The 18,446-nt window shown below is 38.0% G+C and overlaps 1 protein-coding gene across 1 annotated transcript in view; it reads left to right on the top strand.

Annotated features, from left to right (window-relative positions):
* LOC149255797 (Ribosomal protein L4/L1 family) overlaps nucleotides 1–17,908 on the top strand; it is a 114,264-nt gene extending 96,356 nt beyond the window's left edge. The window contains exons 6-7 of the mRNA XM_089460570.1: nucleotides 17,058–17,231; nucleotides 17,453–17,908. Coding sequence (XP_089316696.1) covers nucleotides 17,058–17,231; nucleotides 17,453–17,554 — 276 coding nt within the window. The 3' untranslated portion in view covers nucleotides 17,555–17,908. The remainder of the gene's footprint in view (nucleotides 1–17,057; nucleotides 17,232–17,452) is intronic.
* The last annotated feature ends 538 nt before the right edge of the window (nucleotides 17,909–18,446 follow it).

Below are 18,446 nucleotides of genomic sequence, written 5' to 3'. Positions count from 1 at the left end.
CTTGATCTTTTTGTTCTGTATTGGGCGTCCTCCTCTTCCTTTATGTATTTGGCTCTATCTGCTGTTGACACCTTGTCACAAGTTTTGATTCCTATTTGTTTCTCTCCATCCCATGGCCTTTTCCCACAGAGGTGTCTTCTAGCACGGGTGTATGAGCCTGTGTAGTCAGTGTTGCAATGGGGGCAATGAAATTTAGTGGTTCCACCCCCTCTCCCTGTTTCAGCCCTGTGAACATATTTCCACAATGGAGTTTGGTCTTGTTTAGTTTTTTGACCCTCGTGTTCACCCTCCTCCACCTCCTCCTCACTGGGGTTTTCACCCATTTGACTTCCTCCGGCTTCTTCATCCACCTCTTCAGTTTGAGGCCCCCTCCGTTTCCTACTCTCCACCACCATAATAACCATAAAAGGGACCAGGAAGAGGAAAATGCCAATAAATATCCCCAGGTCCATGGTGTTTGATGTTTGTAGGGTTTGAGTCTTGAATCTGCAAATTAATTTAGTTTATTGGGATTAATTCATTTAATTTATTAATTTAATTTAAATTAATGAGCCTTAAACTCAAACAGGTAAATTAAACTAACCAAATTAACTACCTAACCAGCTAAACTAACTAAATGATTAAGTTACTTACCTCTGCAGGCTTGCTCCTTGCTCCTTGGCACTTGCTCCTCGCTCCTCAGCTCTGGCTCCTTGCTCCTCAGCTCTTGCTCCTTGCTCCTTTGCTCTTGTTCAGCTCTCAATCTCAAGCTCAATGAAGTTGAAATGATTTTTTTTTGGCCCATTGGGCTTATAAACAAAAATTTTTTTTCTAAATTTTTTTTAATTTTCGGGTCCGGCGGATTTTTTTTTCCGCCGGACCACTCCCGGTCCGTTAAAAATCGCTCCCGGAGCGTCTTTTAATGCCCGGGAGCGATCAGGGAGCGATCGCTCCTGGGCATTAAAAGACGCTCCGGGAGCGCGGGAGCGATCGCTCCCTCACAGACCAGGGAGCACAAATTTTTTTACGGGAGCGCGCTCCCGAAAATCGCTCCCGCCCGGGAGCGATTTTGGGAGCGCGCTCCCGACCCGCTCCCGCCCGGAGCGCGCTTCGGGAGCGGGTTCGAGGGGGGGGGGGGGCGCTCCCCCGCAACACTGATTGGAATAAAATAGTAACTCCACACTTAAGAGAATGTAACTCTCCCTCACTAATTCAATGTATTGCAAAAGTGTAACTCTTCCTCATTAAATGCACTTGTAACTCTCTCATTCAATTCGATTTGTAACTCTCACCAAATATTCTCTTATGTCTAAGTGTAACTCTCTCTCTCCTTAATTCGAATTGTAACTCCTCAAGACATGTGTACCTATCTCTCTATTCTTGGGATGAATTACACTTCTCCTCAAGTAACTCCTCCCTCATGGAATTCGATTCTCCTATTATTGGTTGAAGGCATGAATTCATTTTGTTTCTCCTCTCCTTTCTTATATATTTAAGCAAGAGCAAGTGAGAGTTGATGTAGCATGTTCACTGTGAAGAAGGAGAACTAGTGTTAAGAGTGTGCAAGAGAAGTGTGAGAGCAAGTGAAGAGTAAGAGCAAGGGAAGAGCTGAAACAAGTGTGAAGGACAATATCTGATCAAGATGAGGAGATTTCAAGCAAAGAGCAAGAGCTGATCCGGATTTAAATAGGAATGCAACAGATTACAGAGATAACCATAAATACAAATATGCAACGGAAATAATACTTCATTTCATTAATGTAAAACACTGAAATATGCTTACAAACAGAAATGGAAATAAACTAGCTAGGGCGATGGTAGCTTATCTCTGAGAAGATATGTGGCGGTTATATGCCTCTGAATTGTGTTACAATGAGGCTCGAAGGCCTATTTATTGTTGAGAAACAATAGAAAACCCTTAACCTCCCAAAACCTAACCCTAGAAAATGAAACGCCAAATTGTGGGCCCCGTTTGGGTAAATTGGTACATCAATTTCCCAGGGTCGTAACTTTGGCACCCGATCTCTGTTTGAAGCGTACAATAGCTCGTTAGAAAGATCTATCTGAGAACTATAACTTTGGGAAAAACAACATTGGTCCATGGATACATGTCGCTCCCAGATTCCCAAAAAACGTCGTTTAGGGCTTCAAAACGACACCGAAAGTTCAAGACCCGAAAAACTGTTAAAAATAGTAAATTGTACTACAATTACAGAAACTGAAAAACTAAAAGAGACATTTTTGGGGGTCCAAATGGGATAGGTGGGTGGCCACCAACATTCACCTGGATCAAGAGCACTTCAGCTGCAAGTTGATCAGACATTGGTGACTTTATTCATTCTTACTCTCTCTCTCTCTGTACTCTGCTGAACAATTGAAGAAATCTAATAGAACAAGAATCATTTGGGTTTTACCCTTGTGGGTTTTTCCACGGTTATTGGACCTAACTCTCAGTGTCTCATATTTATGCTTGGCTGTCTTCATATGATCCTTAAGTTTATGTTCTATCTATAATTGCTTATCTGAAAAGTTGTGAACATTCAATTTTTTGCAAAGTACATTTAGTTTTATACAAAGTAGATTTAGTTTTCTGCAAACTATATGCAACTTTCTGCAAAGTAGATTCAGTTTTCTGCAAAGTACATTCAATTTTCTGCTAAGTACATTAAGTTCCATTCAATTTTCTGCTAAGTACATTGAATTTTATGTATAGAACTTTCATGTTTCTGCAAAGAATTTTTAAATTTCTACATAGAGCTTTCAAATTTTCACAGAGATTTCTCCTAAAATCTCTTAGTACTTTTCACTCCTAGAATATTTCTTCAAATAAAAAATACATACAAGTTAGCTTGCACATATTAATCCACAATGAATGGAAAAATCATGTTGATATAACCCAAATTTGCATAGATATTGAAGCATATAAACTAGAAAGATATCACCTCAAGAAGAAGGAGAACACCATCAAAGATACCCGAAAGTCTTTTGTATTATTATTGAGAAAGCAAGTACAAATTTAGCAAAGTCTCCAATAACTCATATCAAGAATACATAATGAGAGCACAAAACTCATATAAATAAGAGTGTGAGAGACAATCCCACGGCAAAGTGGTGAGAATCCCAAGGAAAATGGGTGATAACCCCAATGCCTATCCATGCAATTCAAATTTCTCCAATAGGATGCACGCAAATCCTTGAGGAAAACTCGTTGGGATGAGAGAGGGACACGTGGGTGAGTAAGTGGAGTGGTAGGAGACCACTCTCCACTTCATTTCAAGTAAACTCATCCAAATCCTCAATCAAATACTCAACTCGACTTGGAACTCGAGCTATCCTCCACAATTCATGGGATTTGTCCTTGAGAACTCGTGGTCCTTCTCCAAGAAATTCAGTTTCCCTTTTTGTCACGTGTTTCTCGTTGATTCTTGGTCCATGGCGGGTTCTACATCACTCTTAAGTCCTTGATGATTTTCCACCTCATTTCCACATCATTTAGCATGTGTGGATATTTATTTTTTCCAATTTACTTAATTGTTGGGCTAATTTATTATCACATTTTCCACTAAACTTAGGAAACGTGGGTTTTGAAGGTCTAGAAATTATTTTTCACCCCTCATTGTGTGTCTTAGCAAAAATTTGAGGGTTAGAGGTGTAATTTTTAGCACACATACTCCATACAACTTCTCCAGACATCACCATCAAAGGTACCCCAAAGTCTTTTGTATTATTATTAAGAAAGCAAGTACAAATTTAGCAAAGTCTCCTCAAGCCCAGTAACTCATATCAAGAATACATAATGAGAGCACAAAACTCATATATATAAGAGTGTGGGAGACAATCCCAAGGCAAAGTGGTGAGAATTCCAAGGAAAATGGGTGATAACCCCAATGCCTAGCCATGCAATTCAAATTTCTCCAATAGGCTTCACGCAAATCCTTGAGGAGAACTCGTTGGGATGAGAGAGGGACATGTGGGTGAGAAAAGTGGAGTGGTAGGAGACCACTCTCCACTTCATCTCAAGTAAACTCATCCAAATCCTCAATCAAATACTCAACTTGACTTGGAACTCGAGCTATCCTCCATAATTTGTGGGATTTGTCCTTGAGAACTCGTGGTCCCTCTCCAAGAAATTTAGTTTCCCTTTTTGCCACATGTTTCTCCTTGATTCTTGGTCCATGGTGGATTCCACAACACTCTTTAACTCCTTGATGATTTTCCACCTCATTTCCATATCATTTAGCGTGTGTGGATATTTATTTTTTCCAATTAATTTAATTGTTGGGCTAATTTATTATCACATTTTCCACTAAACTTAGGAAAAGTGGGTTTTGGGGGTCTAGAACTTATTTTTCAACCCTAAATGTGTGTCTTAGAAGAAAGTTGAGGGTTAGAGGTGTAATTTTGAGCACATATACTCCATACAACTTCTCTAGACATCACTTATTACATTTTACAATCAGAATTTATTAAAATTTCTATCCAGCCAGAAATTTTAATAATTAAAAAACTAACCCCTAAACCTAATCAAATTCCGCAAAATTTTAGGAATGATCTAGTATGGTAATATACAATGACTCTAGACACTAGGAGTCACCCAAGGCCTTGCTATCAAACCGCATTCCGACTTTGGGGTTATGCTTGGAGGAAAAAAGTCAATTAATTATTAAGTGCTCGAAAGTACCTAATAATTAACCAAGTAAAAAAAGCCTCCTAGAGTAAACTCACTTGATGACAATGTCCTAAGTTACCTAGGCCTATTACATGACTCAATTCATTACACTGACATCACTTTATGTCATCCCCAGAGGGCCTGCGGAATCTGAGTACAATATAGAAGAAGATGAGAAGAAGCAGATAGAGTTAAAAAACTTTGATGAAAAGTGAACTCTTACGATACATGAAGCCTCTGACATATCCTCGGGCATGGAGTCTTAAAAAATTTTAGGTGCAACTTTAGTGGTCAACATTTGGCTCCACATGGGGATGCGTGCTAGATAGGAAGTCATAGCATGCAAGGACCTGGAATCTGCATCCACCAACAAAAAGCATATATCAGCAACGTTTGTTCAAAATATCGTCATATAAAATCAAACTCCAGTGTGCAGAAAGTAAAGAACTACTATAAATGAAAATTTATTCTAAGAGCATAAAATAAAACTACTAATAGAAAAAATGACAAAGATCAAAGTTAGAAATAAAATACAGAGATGCCCCATGGCATCAGATATTTTATTTGTAGAACGGTTTGAGCATTTGGTCGTTGACAGGTAGTTCAAGTGATTCTCCATCCAAGGTGTTCAAATGGTAGGAATTCTGTCCCGTTGCTTCTCTGATGATATATGACCCAAGCCATAAACTATCAAACCTACCATGATTGCTCGACTTTTCATTCTTGCGGTCCCACAATAAAACCATATCACCATTAGAAAAATTTCTACTTTTAGATGATTTGTCGAAACTTCTTTTAACCTTCGATTCGTTTTTGTAACTATGTTCAAAGACTCCTCTTGGTTTCATCCAATTCTACAATTTGGTTAATCTTTGTAGCAGTTGGTAAGCTGGGAGCCTTAAGTGCATATAAAGGGTGACATCCAAACCATAAACTAACTCAAAGGGACTTTTGCCAGTTGAACTCTTCTTTGTGATCCTATCAACCCACAACGCATACTTGATCTTGCTATCCCAAGCCCTTTTTTATCCCCTACTATCTTCTTGATGACAATGATCAAATTTTTGTTGCTAGATTCGGCTAGATCATTATCTTGAGGATAGTAGTTTGATGAATGGGATAAGACAATACCGTACTTAAAGCAAAAATATGAGAATTTAGAAGAGTTGAAAGCTTTGGCATTGTCAGTTGTGATCTTGGCTGGAACACCAAAACAAGTGATAATTTTGTCTTCAAGAAAATCCATCACTACTTTGTCAGTGGTGTGTTTTGTAGGGATGGCTTCTACCCATTTGGTAAAATAATCGGTGGCAGTTATAATCCATGAGTAGCCAGTACTTGAATTTTCATTAAGTTTCCTGTAAAATCAAGCCCCCAATGTTGAAAGGAAGTTTCCACGACCACTGAGCATAGGGGAAAAGAAGTTAACTTTTTCTTCCCAGTGAATCACTGACATGCTTGGCACCCTCTCACATACTTGTGCAGCTCAGAAAAAATGGAAGGCCAGTAATAACCAACTCTCAGGATTTTATGGGTAGTAGTCTCTGCATCGTAATGCCCTCCAAAAAATCCCGAGTGAAACTTAGTAAGAAGCTTTTTGGACTCAACTTCGTCAACGCATCTAAGTATTGCCCACTTTGGATTTCTCCAACCCAAACCATCCTTCATTATGCAATAGTTAGTTTCCTTTAGCCTCAATGCTCTTCTTTTATGGCCAACTAGATGGCTAAGACATGTCAAATTTTGTAAATAGTAAATAATGTCACTATACCATTCTAGTTGACTTAACTTTTGAAGTTCTGATGAATTTGAGTTCAAATCATTTTGAAAAGTCAATCCTAACACCCTCTCATTTCCCTTTGTTAGATTTGGGCCAATCCTTGGTCCTTCACCAACTTGGTGGGTCTAATGTCTAAATCATATTCTTGAATCTTAGAGACCCACCTAGCCTTGGTTCCTATGTAATCAGTTTGGGTTAGAATTTTTTTTACAACAGAGTGGGGGACAAATGCAATCACTCTAGAACACCCCACGTATGTTTTTAATTGCTTAAGGGACTTGACCAAAGCATAAGATTGCTTCTCCATGGTGCTATAGTTTAGCTCAGACCCTTGAAAGGATCTACTCATAAAAGCAATAGGCTACTCATATCACTCTTTATTCTTCTGAAGCAACACCCCCGCAATAGTATCCTCAGATGCAAAAGAGAAAATAAAAAACTCTTTAGAATAATAGGGGCTAACAAGAACAAGTGCTTTAGCAATGGAGTCTTTAATTTCCTGAAAAGCCTTTCTTCCTTCTTTTCCACAAACAAGCTTAGTATCCTTCTTTAAAAGGGATTGAATAGGTTTAGCTATCTTCACATAATTTGAATGAACTTTCTAAGAAAGTTGATCTTTCCTAGAAAGGATTGAAGGGTCTTAATGCTGTGAGGCAAAGGGATCTTTAGAATTGCCTCAACTCTCTAAGGGTCAATCTTGATCCCATCCTTGGGGATGATGTGACCAAGCAACTTCCCTTCAGTCACTCCAAAAGTAGACCTAACAGGATTTAAAGAGATTCCATATTCTCTGCACCTATCAAAAATCTGCATTAGATGACCCCCATGAGAAACTCCATCTTTAGAAAAAACTGTTAGGTCATCTTGATAAATCTCAATGAATTTCCCAATTAGACCCTTGAAAGCACAGTCCATAACGCTTTGAAAAGTTGCTCCAGCATTAGATAGTCCAAAAGGCATCCTTAAATATTCAAAAGTACCCCATGGTGTGGTGAATGTGGTTTTATGTCTATCCTCCTTCTTCACCATGACTTGGTTGTATCTTGAAAATCCATCAAACAAGGACGTCATTCTCGATCCTGTAACCCTTTGTAATAAACTTTCCATGTTAGGCAAAGGGTAATTGTCCTTTTTGCAGGCTAAATTGAGATTTTGAAAGTTTACACATAGCCTGATTGATCCATTCTTTTTTCTCTCAATAACCAAGTTTGAGCACCACATGGAATGCCTAGTGTGAGCTATAATTCCAATCTGGAGCATCTTTTGTAACTCCTTTTGCATCAAGGGGGCTAACTTAGGATTTATTTGCTTAAGTTTCTGCCTAAAGGGCTTGGAATTCTCATCCTTTAGAGGGATAGTATGTTCCATAACATCTTCCCTATTTCCTCTCAACTCATCATAGGGGAAGGCTAAAACATCCCTATATTCTGAAGTAAATTTTCCAATTTCTTCCTTTCTTCCTTAGTGGTACCTTTTTCTATCTTAATAATCTTTGGGTCTTGAGAGGTACCAATGTTTACTTCAATGAATTCCCCTGGGTCAATTTTCTTTTCCTCTTTTCTCTTCATAGCATCATGCCTATCAAACATCTGCTCCATGGCTACACGATCCCTAGGAGTGGGATTTGATACTTCGTTACAGTCCATATAGTTGCAACCTTCCTCTTTATAGCCAACCTTGAAATCCGAGAATTCCTCCATATTATTCAAAAATCGAATCACTTGGCTCTCATCATTAAAAATTTGCTAATGCTCAATATTGTCAGGAATTGATGATCTAAAAATTTCTTTTATCTTCATCTTATCATCCATCAAGTTCTCCACAAGTTGTAAAGTAGATGCAACAACTGCTAGCTCATCATCTTGTTTATTTTCTTCCATTAGAATTGCTTAAAGACCCAATGCATCAAAATACTACATATTGTCCCAAACAACATTGCGATACTTCTTTAATCTATCTTTTTTACAATCAAATTGATCCTTTACTTGAAGAACGACAAAATCAGAGTCCTTGATACTAAGCAATTTAATTTTTAATTCCTTTGCCAACTCAAGTCCTAACAACAAAGCTTCATATTCTGCCACATTGTTAGTTGCATCAAAGTCCAGTCTATAGGCAAACTTGAATATGTTATCAATAGGTTAAGCAAGGACAACTCCGGCACTCTTACCAAAGTTAGAATGGGCACCATCAAAATTCATGTGCCAAATCCAATCCTTCTTACTTTCCACTTCCTTCTCCAAAGGAGCAATAGAATTAACCAAGATAGCATAATTTCCAATCATCAGATTCACACACAATTTCATTATAAGGCTTCTTGGGATTCTCCACATGATACTTTCTCTCCAGCTCTCTATCCAATCTAATCACGATGCCCTCACTATTAGGGATGGTAGCATAACTTAGATCCATTTGCAAACTACCCCCTATATCAGCTCCCTACTTTCTAGACAACAACATACCCCAAGCACCGGGCACATCAATCACCACAATATCAATGGTGATCATAATATCAGGGTGCACTGCCAAGTGAACTTGAAGATCCTTTATCAAATCACAAACTTCAATAATTTTAGAATCCATAGCACAAATGTTGTGGTAAGGTCTAGAAATCCTCGGGTTTAATTGATGCATAACCTTCTTGGTCACGACACAAGATGATGCCCCAGAATCAAACATACAATTATGCAAAAGTAACCCATTGACCAAATGTAATAAAGAAAGGTTGATGGTCCTTGTCACCTCTATACATATCACTACTTTGCAAAATGATAGGGGCATCCTCAAATCCATCCTTAGAAAAATTTGACATCTCCTTCCCATGAGGGGCATCAATGGCTTTCAACAACTTGACTTTTGGGAGGGAATCTTTAGTATTTCAATCATAGGTATTAAAATCCTTGCATTATTTATCCAACCTCCCAAGTCAATATTTAACCTAGATGTAGGTGGAGTGAATGTCTAAGGGGCATTTTTTATTTTTCTTTTGTTCCTTGCCCTTTCTTTGGTAGGTCAAACCTCTATCCTTGGCTATCTCTAAGATCTGATTTGATGAAGGCTTCTCTCCACATAATTCCGCGATCCTATCCATTTCACCAAAGTTATTCACACTATTGGAAGATGAAGATTTCTTATTTACCTTTTGGCTACTCTCCACAACTTCCATCCAATTCTCCATGGACAAATGATGCTCCTTGCCAACCAAATTTATTTGCTCACTTGTCCCAACCATTCCTCCTTCTATAATCCTTCTCACATAAGGACAAGTAGCCTCATCATGCATCTCTTCACAAGGTCTACAATAAGGAATTGAATCATCAACTAAGTTTGTAGACTCAAGTGGATTTGGTGGCCTATGTTCATTGGGAGGTCCTCTCTTTTTCCATTTCTCATTTCCTCTATTTTGAAATCTCCCAGCTTGATTCCTTTCCATGGCCACCAACCTATTTTGGATGGCATTCATTTGATTAGTGTGATTAATTTCCATGGTTTTGATGAGTTGGGTTAACTCTTTTATAGGATCATGGGCACTTTCTTCCTTGGCCTTCCCTTTGGAGTCATGAGACTTTGATGGCCCTCTACTAAAGCCATAAATTTTTGAATTTCCTGATTCATTTCTAGCCTTGTCCATGTCGCAGGCTTAAGCTTGAGCTGCATTTAGATTTCCAAGCTTCTTTCTTCTCAGCTCATAGGATGTGTCAACACCAAAAGCATACAAATAAGAACATAATAAAAGATTTTCAAGAGGTTTAACATCATGAGGCATATTTTTCACCAAGTCATTAAATCTCTTGTTAAACTCCTCCATAGTTTCATTCTCGTTCTTCTTGATAAAACTAATGGCATTGATCAAGTGCCTATCTTCTTTCTTCTCTCCAAACTTATCCATAAAGGCACTTATGATGGCTTGTAATGAGTTATAAGAGTTAGGAGGATACTCAGTGAACCAATCAAGAGCATCCTCTTCTAAGGAGAGGACAAAGCGTCTCATCTTTACATCCACATAGTTAGTATTGTTAGACCACTTAGTAATGCGAACATTGAAGTTCTTAACATGTGATGCAACACTAATGACATTGTTACCTTGAAAAGAAGACAACTTTTCAATAGCCTTGTCAGGGATATTGTGTGGATGACCATTAATGTTAGTAAAGTCACAAGGAGCAATCATTCATGATGTTTGGCTCTAGTTGTTCTTGAAAGAGCAAATGGATACTAGAAATAACCTCTTGCCCAATATTAGCAAGAAGTCTACTATGAGAGAGTCTATTTAACCTCACTCTAAAAACCCTTTCAGGCTCAAGAATGGGGCTAACTAGACCACTTTGATTCCTCCTAGTAGAAACTCTTGTAGAATTTGAGCCAAGTGGAGTCACCACTTGAGCAAGAATCTATCTCTAAAAATCCAATATGCAAAAATCCAAAGTTAGTCGATTTCCAGGTATAAGAGGACTTGTCCCCAACAACGATGCCAAAAAATGTTTCCACCTTGCTTGCACACTTGGTTAGTGTGGGAAAAATCCTCAACCCCACAAGGTGTGACTTGGTGGTAAACTAAGAGATGGGGTGTCACCTATTCCCAACTCTTTATTAAAGCTCTCTCTTAGTTAAACCTAAGGGGGTGGTCCCTAATGAAGGTTAGATGATGAAATGTGAGTTTTTAGGAGATTAGTTTAAATGGAAGGCTTATGAACAATAGTAAATTGATCCCACAATATGAACAAGTAAAGAGATACATGAACAACTTTTAATAATTCGTTCAAGAAAGATATGCCATCATAGAACAATGCTTAAACAATTTATTGCTCAAAGTAAATAACATATACTTGCTCAAAAGAAAATGATGACAAACAATCCTGCAAAAAGACAATGTTAGATCAATAATGAAATATCACTTGCAAGATGTAAATAATGTACTTATAAATAAATGCTCAAGTAAAAGATAATATCATTCCATGATCATGAGCCCAAATAAAATAAGCAACTCAGCAAGTAAAATAAATATTGCCAATATACAGATCCACACTACTTGCAAATTGCTATTTTGAAAGAAAGATAACTTGAAAATGAGATTAAAAAGATCCAATAAAAGTATTACTTGCACAATATAAATAGATGTTGCACTTGTTAGAGGAAACGCTCAAATAACAAGAGATAATAACATCAAGTAAACATGAGACCATTCATCATAACAAGTACATGAAACAAGTAATGTTGCAAGTAAATATAAGTGTATTCCAACATGATTTAATTAACATGAAATGCAAATCTATTTAGTGTGAAGTGCAATTATCTTGGTAAATTTTAAGCTAAATGCATATCTAGATGTAGCCTCTCTTTCAACTGTTTTGAAACAAGTCTCTAATGTGAGTTGTGGAGGGATACCTAGGAAAAAACCACTAAGGCTGTATTAACGATACTTCCCCTGGAATATCCAACCACCCGATGCCGCCGGTGCTGCAGAGACTGGCTCTAACGACTGCAAGTCACCATGTTAACCATAAGAGAGGGTCTATGTTCCTCAAGTTTGGGCGAGAGAGAGGGGATCCTAAAAAGTATTTCAACCAAGCTTATGCTTGGAGGAAAATTAATTAGAGATACACATTAACACTAAGGGTGCCTAAATTAGATGCATGTGAACATTAGTGTCTCCAAGAAAGTGTAATCAGAGAATAACTTTCAAATGAAAATGAAATGAGAACAATTAGCTTGATGTAAAGATGTAAAATCACAAGTCCTAGATGTGTTGCTTGCAAGAAGTAAATTTGCTAAAAATGGAATAGCACAAGAAAATGTTTCAAGAAATATTAATAACCAAAGTGCCATATGAACATGAATGATAAAAATATTGAAGCAATACTCATGAACTTGTAAATCAAAGTGAAATAGTTTAAATTTACCACAATAAAATATTTGCTTGTTCAAACAAAACTTGCATATATTGTGAGTGAGTTGCACAAGTAAATGGAAATGGCTAAATGTAAACTAATATCAAGTATGCGCTAGAAATGGAAGAATGTAAATGCTATGTTAATCATGCATGAAATGAAATTAGTAAGTGCAAACAATTAGAGCGACTATCTAAAAGATTAGTCAATCCACAAGCCAAGTTTCTCCCTCTAAATGGAGAGTAGGGATACCATGGGAAAAAATTCTCAAGCCCCCACAAAAGAAATCAGCCTTTTTTATTAGATTATTTACAAGGAGATGATGGCCTATAAAGGCCTCAAATAAGATCAAGAAAGTTTTTTCAATGAGAGATTTTGACCATAGAATTTGTTTGATGACAATTGATACAAATGAGGCCCAAGAAAGGCCTTTGGAATATGAAAATCAAGAGGTTTGCTTACATACAAAATTCAGATTTTAAAAAAAGGATAAATTTGCACAAGGCAAGAGAGGTTAAGCCCCTCCTTAAAGCCCATAGCGTAGAGGAAAAATTGCAGCCCTAAAAAGGAACTCGACCTAGCAAAAAATGAGGTCTCAAAGAGCCCATGACCTTGTTGAAAAGCTGCCCAAAGGGTGTTAGAGGTCCTACACAAGATATGTGAGTAGTTTTAGAGGGATCTTCCCTCAGACTTGTTGCCCAAAAAGATTTGTATTTTTGCTCAAAAGACCGTAAAACAAATCTGAAAATTAGTGGAAATTTTAAAAATTGAAAAATTGACCCATAGACCAAATCAAATTTCGTGAAATTTTATGAGTGATCTAGGATGGTAATATACAATGACTTTAAACACTAGGACTCACCCAAGGCCTTGCCATCATCAAACCACACTTTGATTTTGGGGTTATGCTTGGAGGAAAAAACTCAATTAATTATTAATTGCTCGAAAGTACTTAATAATTAACCAAGTAAAAAAACCTCCCAGAGTAAACTCACTTGATGACAATGTCGCAAGTTACCTAGGCTTGTTACATGAGTTAATTCATCAGTAGCATCACTTTACATCATCCCCTTAGGGCTTGCGGAATTCAAGTACAAAGTAGAAGAAAATGGGAAGAAGATGATAGAGTTAAAAAACTCTGATGGTACATGAAGCCTCTGACATATCCTCGGGCATGGAGTCTTCAAAATATTTTAGGTGCAACTTTAGTGGTCAACACAACTCACCATCAACAAGTACATAGTACAAGTTGGAGTCCTCCTTACTCTTAGTGAAGCCCAATCCAAGTAGTTGCCCATCGATCCTGGAGTGCCATTCATAAGGTGCTTGCTTAAGTCCATATAGGGCCTTCTTCAATCTGCATACATGGGATCCCCTCCCATGCACATCAAATCCTTGAGGTTGCTCAATATACACCTCTTCTTAGATCACCCCTTTGAGGAAGGCTTCATATTCATTTGAGAAATCCTCCACCCCATCTTTGAGGCAATAGATATAATTACCTCGATAGATGCATATCTGGGAACAGGTGCAAATGTCCCGTCATAATCTCTTCTCTCCTTCTTGGAAAACTCTTTCGCCACGAACCTCACTTTGTATTTCTTGATATTGCCATCTGCTACATTCCTGATCTTGACCACTGACTTCCCCTCAAGCCTTGGTATTATCTCTCACACATCATTCCTCATGATGGAACTGTATTCTTCCATCATGGCATCCCTCCAAACCTGTTGGTTTGTTGCTTCCTCAAACGTAGAAGGCTCAAACTCACTAATGCTACTCATCAAGGTAAAATATCTGGAAAATTTGGCACGTGGTCTACTCTCACTGAAAGTGCTACTAGGAGCCTCCCATGCACATCAGTATCTCTTAGTGTTTTCTTGACCCGTCTTGGCCTCCTCATAATTTGAAGATTATGTCCCTGTTGCTGGTGCTACTGGTCCCTGCTCAACCTTCAGTGCCTCTTGCTCCCAATCTTATGCCACTGTTGGATCTATCCCATTTGACCTCCTAAAGGTCCTACCTTCCGCAAATTTGACATCCCTCTTGACCACCATCTTCCTTTGCCTTGGAATGTAGACATTGTAGGCCTTTGAAGTCTCATTGTATCCAACAAAATGCCCCTCTTTGATGAGGGCTCCAATTCAGTTCTCTTACTTTAAAAGCATCCTCATGAATCATGTCCTCCACTGCCTTGTGAGGACTCCCATTTTGCAAGTATAGAGCCATATTACATACCTCTGCCCACAAGAACATAGGTAGATCCTGATCATGAAACATGGCCTTGGCTGCTCTGACTATACTGCTGTTCTTCCTCTCCATTACATTATTTACATTATTCTATTGCGGATTGTAGGCCACTGTCAGCGCTTTCTTAATTCTTGTTTCCCTGCAGAAATCCTGAAACTCGTTGGAGGTATACTCACCCCCCTTGTTTAATCTCAAGGTCTTGATCTTCTTTCTATTCTGGTTCTCCACAATAGCTTTGAACTCTTGAAACCGACTTAAGATCTCATCCTTGGCCTTCAGGAAGTGAATCCATGTTCTGGAATAGTCATCTGTGAATGTCACAAAATAATTGCACCTTGAGATAGACTCCACTAACATAGGACCACATTTGTTGAAATGCACCAAATCCAATAGACCCTTGGATCTGGACTCACTGCTAAGAATAGCTTGCTTGTTAAGCATACATCCCTTATACACACAATCACGCTTTATAGTGAACTCTGAAAAACTAGTGACTTTCTCCTGTAATTATGTTAGAGCCTATTGAAGAATGTAACTAGGTTCAGCCTTGATAAATTGTACTTGAGTCAAAATGTAATATACTTGTCAAAAGAAAAGCAAAAAGAAATTTTGTTATTATTAAATTTGATATGTTAAAGCATGCGTTTCATGGTTGGGTCAATTGTCATAGGTCAAGCCTACATTGTAGGCTTTAGGATTGAGTCAAAGTCTTTACTGTCATGTTGAAATCCTCCAACAACTCTCCTTCAAGATGGCTTCAAAGGAATCTCCATCAAGTTGGCTTCCATAAGGTGATCACATGTCGGCATATACAGACACAACTGTTCGAATGCTCATGTCGGCTCAATTATATTGGACAATCACTATATATACAAGCACAGGGTCTTCGCTTTAACTTCACCACAGGGAAGTTTGGATAAGGATTTCAGAGACATATGCTTCGATGACGTTACAGTGAAAAGTTCGGATGTCACAGTGTGCACAGTTCGGATAACTTCGGGAAAAGGTTTCGGTGCTATTACAGAAGGTGAGGTTCATTGTCATTACAAAGATGTACTCACATTACAGTGACCTCAATTCGGTGTTCTCACATGACCACAGTAACCTCATCTCGGTGCTATCACAGTGGTCCTTTCACAGTGTCTTGGTGATATCACAGTGGATGAAGGAGCTCGGATTGGTTGCAGAGTTGATCTCTTGAAAGACACAATTGTGAAGAAGACTGACTGTTACAGGAGCAATAGAACTGAAGCATGCCAAGGTTGACTTGATGGATGGAGGTAGTCTCGAGTCTAAGTTGTAAGGGTCTTGGTCGTCTCATCTTGAATCTACTGAAAGAAGAGTCCCATAGAGTGGGGTTTTCCCTGGCAGCGTGCCTACATCTTGTGTTCTATTCTATTTGTTGTTTTGGCATTAGTCTTGATGATAAGAAAAGATATCTCAAAAATAATGAAAAACATCACAAGATAATGTCATAATAAGAGAAATCATGTAACTGCCACTCCTTGGATTTCTCAACATGGAATCAGAGCTATGGTCAAGGTCAAAAGGCAGTTTAAAGACCAATTATACTGTTCTGTTGCATAATATTTAATTGGGAATTTAAAATACCAGTGTGTTTATTTCCAGCAATTTCAGAATTATCTGAGCATAAACAATTTTTTGGTTAATAAACAATTGCGAAGGAAAAATAAATCAGACCTGGTATTTAAACTTTAAATTTTAACACACATGGCATGTCGTTAATGGAGATGGTGCACCTTTGTATATTTTTCACTTCCTCTATGAAGGCTATATATTACCCTAGGTTCTATTATGAGTGCTTCCCATGTGCGGGCAATAAGAATTCTGGCGACCTGTGCTTTGTCCATTGATCGTATTGGTTATGCTTGAGGTTTGAACTTTGTAGTTGTAAGGTATTAAGGCAAGCCTGGTGGTTCCTGCTTTATGAAGCAGAGGGGTCATATGGGTGTTGCATGGGCTGGTTTTGACTTACAGTGATAGGCTGTGATTATATAGCACTTGGCACTGAAACGTCTCTATGGCAGGTTTGGTTGGTCATATAATGTGTGCTTGAAGGCCGGACTGTTAAGTGATACAAACAATGTTGGACTTGATCACTACAAACTTTGAGTTTTACCAGGCTAGGATTTGATGCTAATAACTCTCTCTCCCCTTCTCTCTTTGTGCATCCATTTCAGGTGTACACAGGCAGTTCCTAAATGCAAAGACTGCAGATATATATATGTCTTGACACAATATTGTAAACGATTAACTACATATGTTTTTTTGCCGATGTTTGTACACTTGTTTTTCATCCAGTATAAAGTTTGAGGTTTATAGATTTCAGTCCCAAGTTTATTTCTCTGGAGTATGAACTTTTATGGCAGGATTAATGAAATGCAACAATTTAGACATTAGTCAACATCCACTGATGTTTAGTATTTTTTCAAGTTCAGTTGAGTGACGTAATGAGTGTTAATTGGTGCAGCTAATGGTTTTTGACACCTTAGACTTGACTACACACAAAACAAAGCAAGTAGCGAATTATGTTTCCAAGTTGGAGAACTGCAAGAAGATTTTATTAGTTGAAGGCGGTCCTGTGAATAGGAAACTTGCCTTAGCTACACAGAATCTGCATTATGCAAATGTTCTTCCTTCAATAGTAAGTACCCGATGTCATGATCTTCAAATCGTTAAACTTGTTTCATAAGGCAAATTCTGAGCTCATTGTGGAAGGATGGGCATGCAAGTACACAAATTGGCAGGGGATATATACTAAATGATTTGCGTGCCTGTAAATTGTGAAATACATGCTTTTCCTATGCTGTTGAGTGCATGTTTAGAAACGTAGTAGTTGATTTATGCATTACTACCAATGTGCAGGGTCTCAATGTTTACAGTATTTTACAACATGATACACTAGTGATGACAGTAGATGCAGTGAATCGAATTGTGGAGCGGATGCACACTCCAATTAATCGCTGAGAGAAATAATGTCAGTTGTGGATACAATTTTTTTTTATGTAATTCTGACTTGAATCAGTGGTCGGCTGGTTTTTACCCATGCAGAATGCTGGGTTCGACTGTTTGATCCATGACACAAGGAAACTGAATTTTTTTCTACTTTGAACGTGTATCATTTTGTCACTAGCCAAGTATATTCACAATCGAGGCTAGTTAAATGACTTTCCTGCGTTAGGATGAGTCGGTGTTCTTATACAAGGACCTCAAGTTCCTACAATTTTTGATTATATTGAATTCATTGTAGTGAATGTTGCTAACATGGGCTGTTCGGACATTAGCTTTACATAATATTTTGAGTTGTTTATCTTTATAAAAGGAACCGGAGATGCAAGAAATTAATGTGGTTGATGATAAACTACTAAGCAAGTATTCTGGTTGCTAACATCATGGACAAGTAGAAATCATTATATCATTTGACGTCTATTAGTAAATCAGGTAGATAAAAGTTGGACATTGAAAGATTCAAAATGAGGCAGATCTTTCTGGACAGAATCCTGAAGATTCCTTCTGGTGTTTTCTTCCGCAATGAAAATAACATTTTGAAAAAAGGCACTGTGAAGTTCAAACTGAAAAGTGGAGATACCCATAGCATTGGTTGGGTGTGATCAATACTTCAATACGGATTATCATTTCTGATCCATGCCTTGGTTCATTTATATGTTATATTAGTTGTTACATGGTATTTTAGTTCATATTTAAAATTGTGACGCCAGGGACATATAGATGTAGTTGTCTGGTGGTATGTCTCAAGATCTGGGTGAATGAAGCAGTTATTTATGGCACTTATTACACATTTCAACATTATGTGGAACATGTACCAATTCTAAATGCATGATTTGCTGCCAGCTACCAA

The sequence above is a fragment of the Pinus tabuliformis genome, chromosome 7 (assembly GCF_031772625.1).
Source record: "Pinus tabuliformis cultivar Carrire ecotype Pingquan chromosome 7, CPIR1, whole genome shotgun sequence".
Lineage (NCBI taxonomy): Eukaryota > Viridiplantae > Streptophyta > Pinopsida > Pinales > Pinaceae > Pinus > Pinus tabuliformis.
Note: the sequence above shows the minus strand (reverse complement) of the source record. Positions and strands in the feature narration are given on the sequence as shown.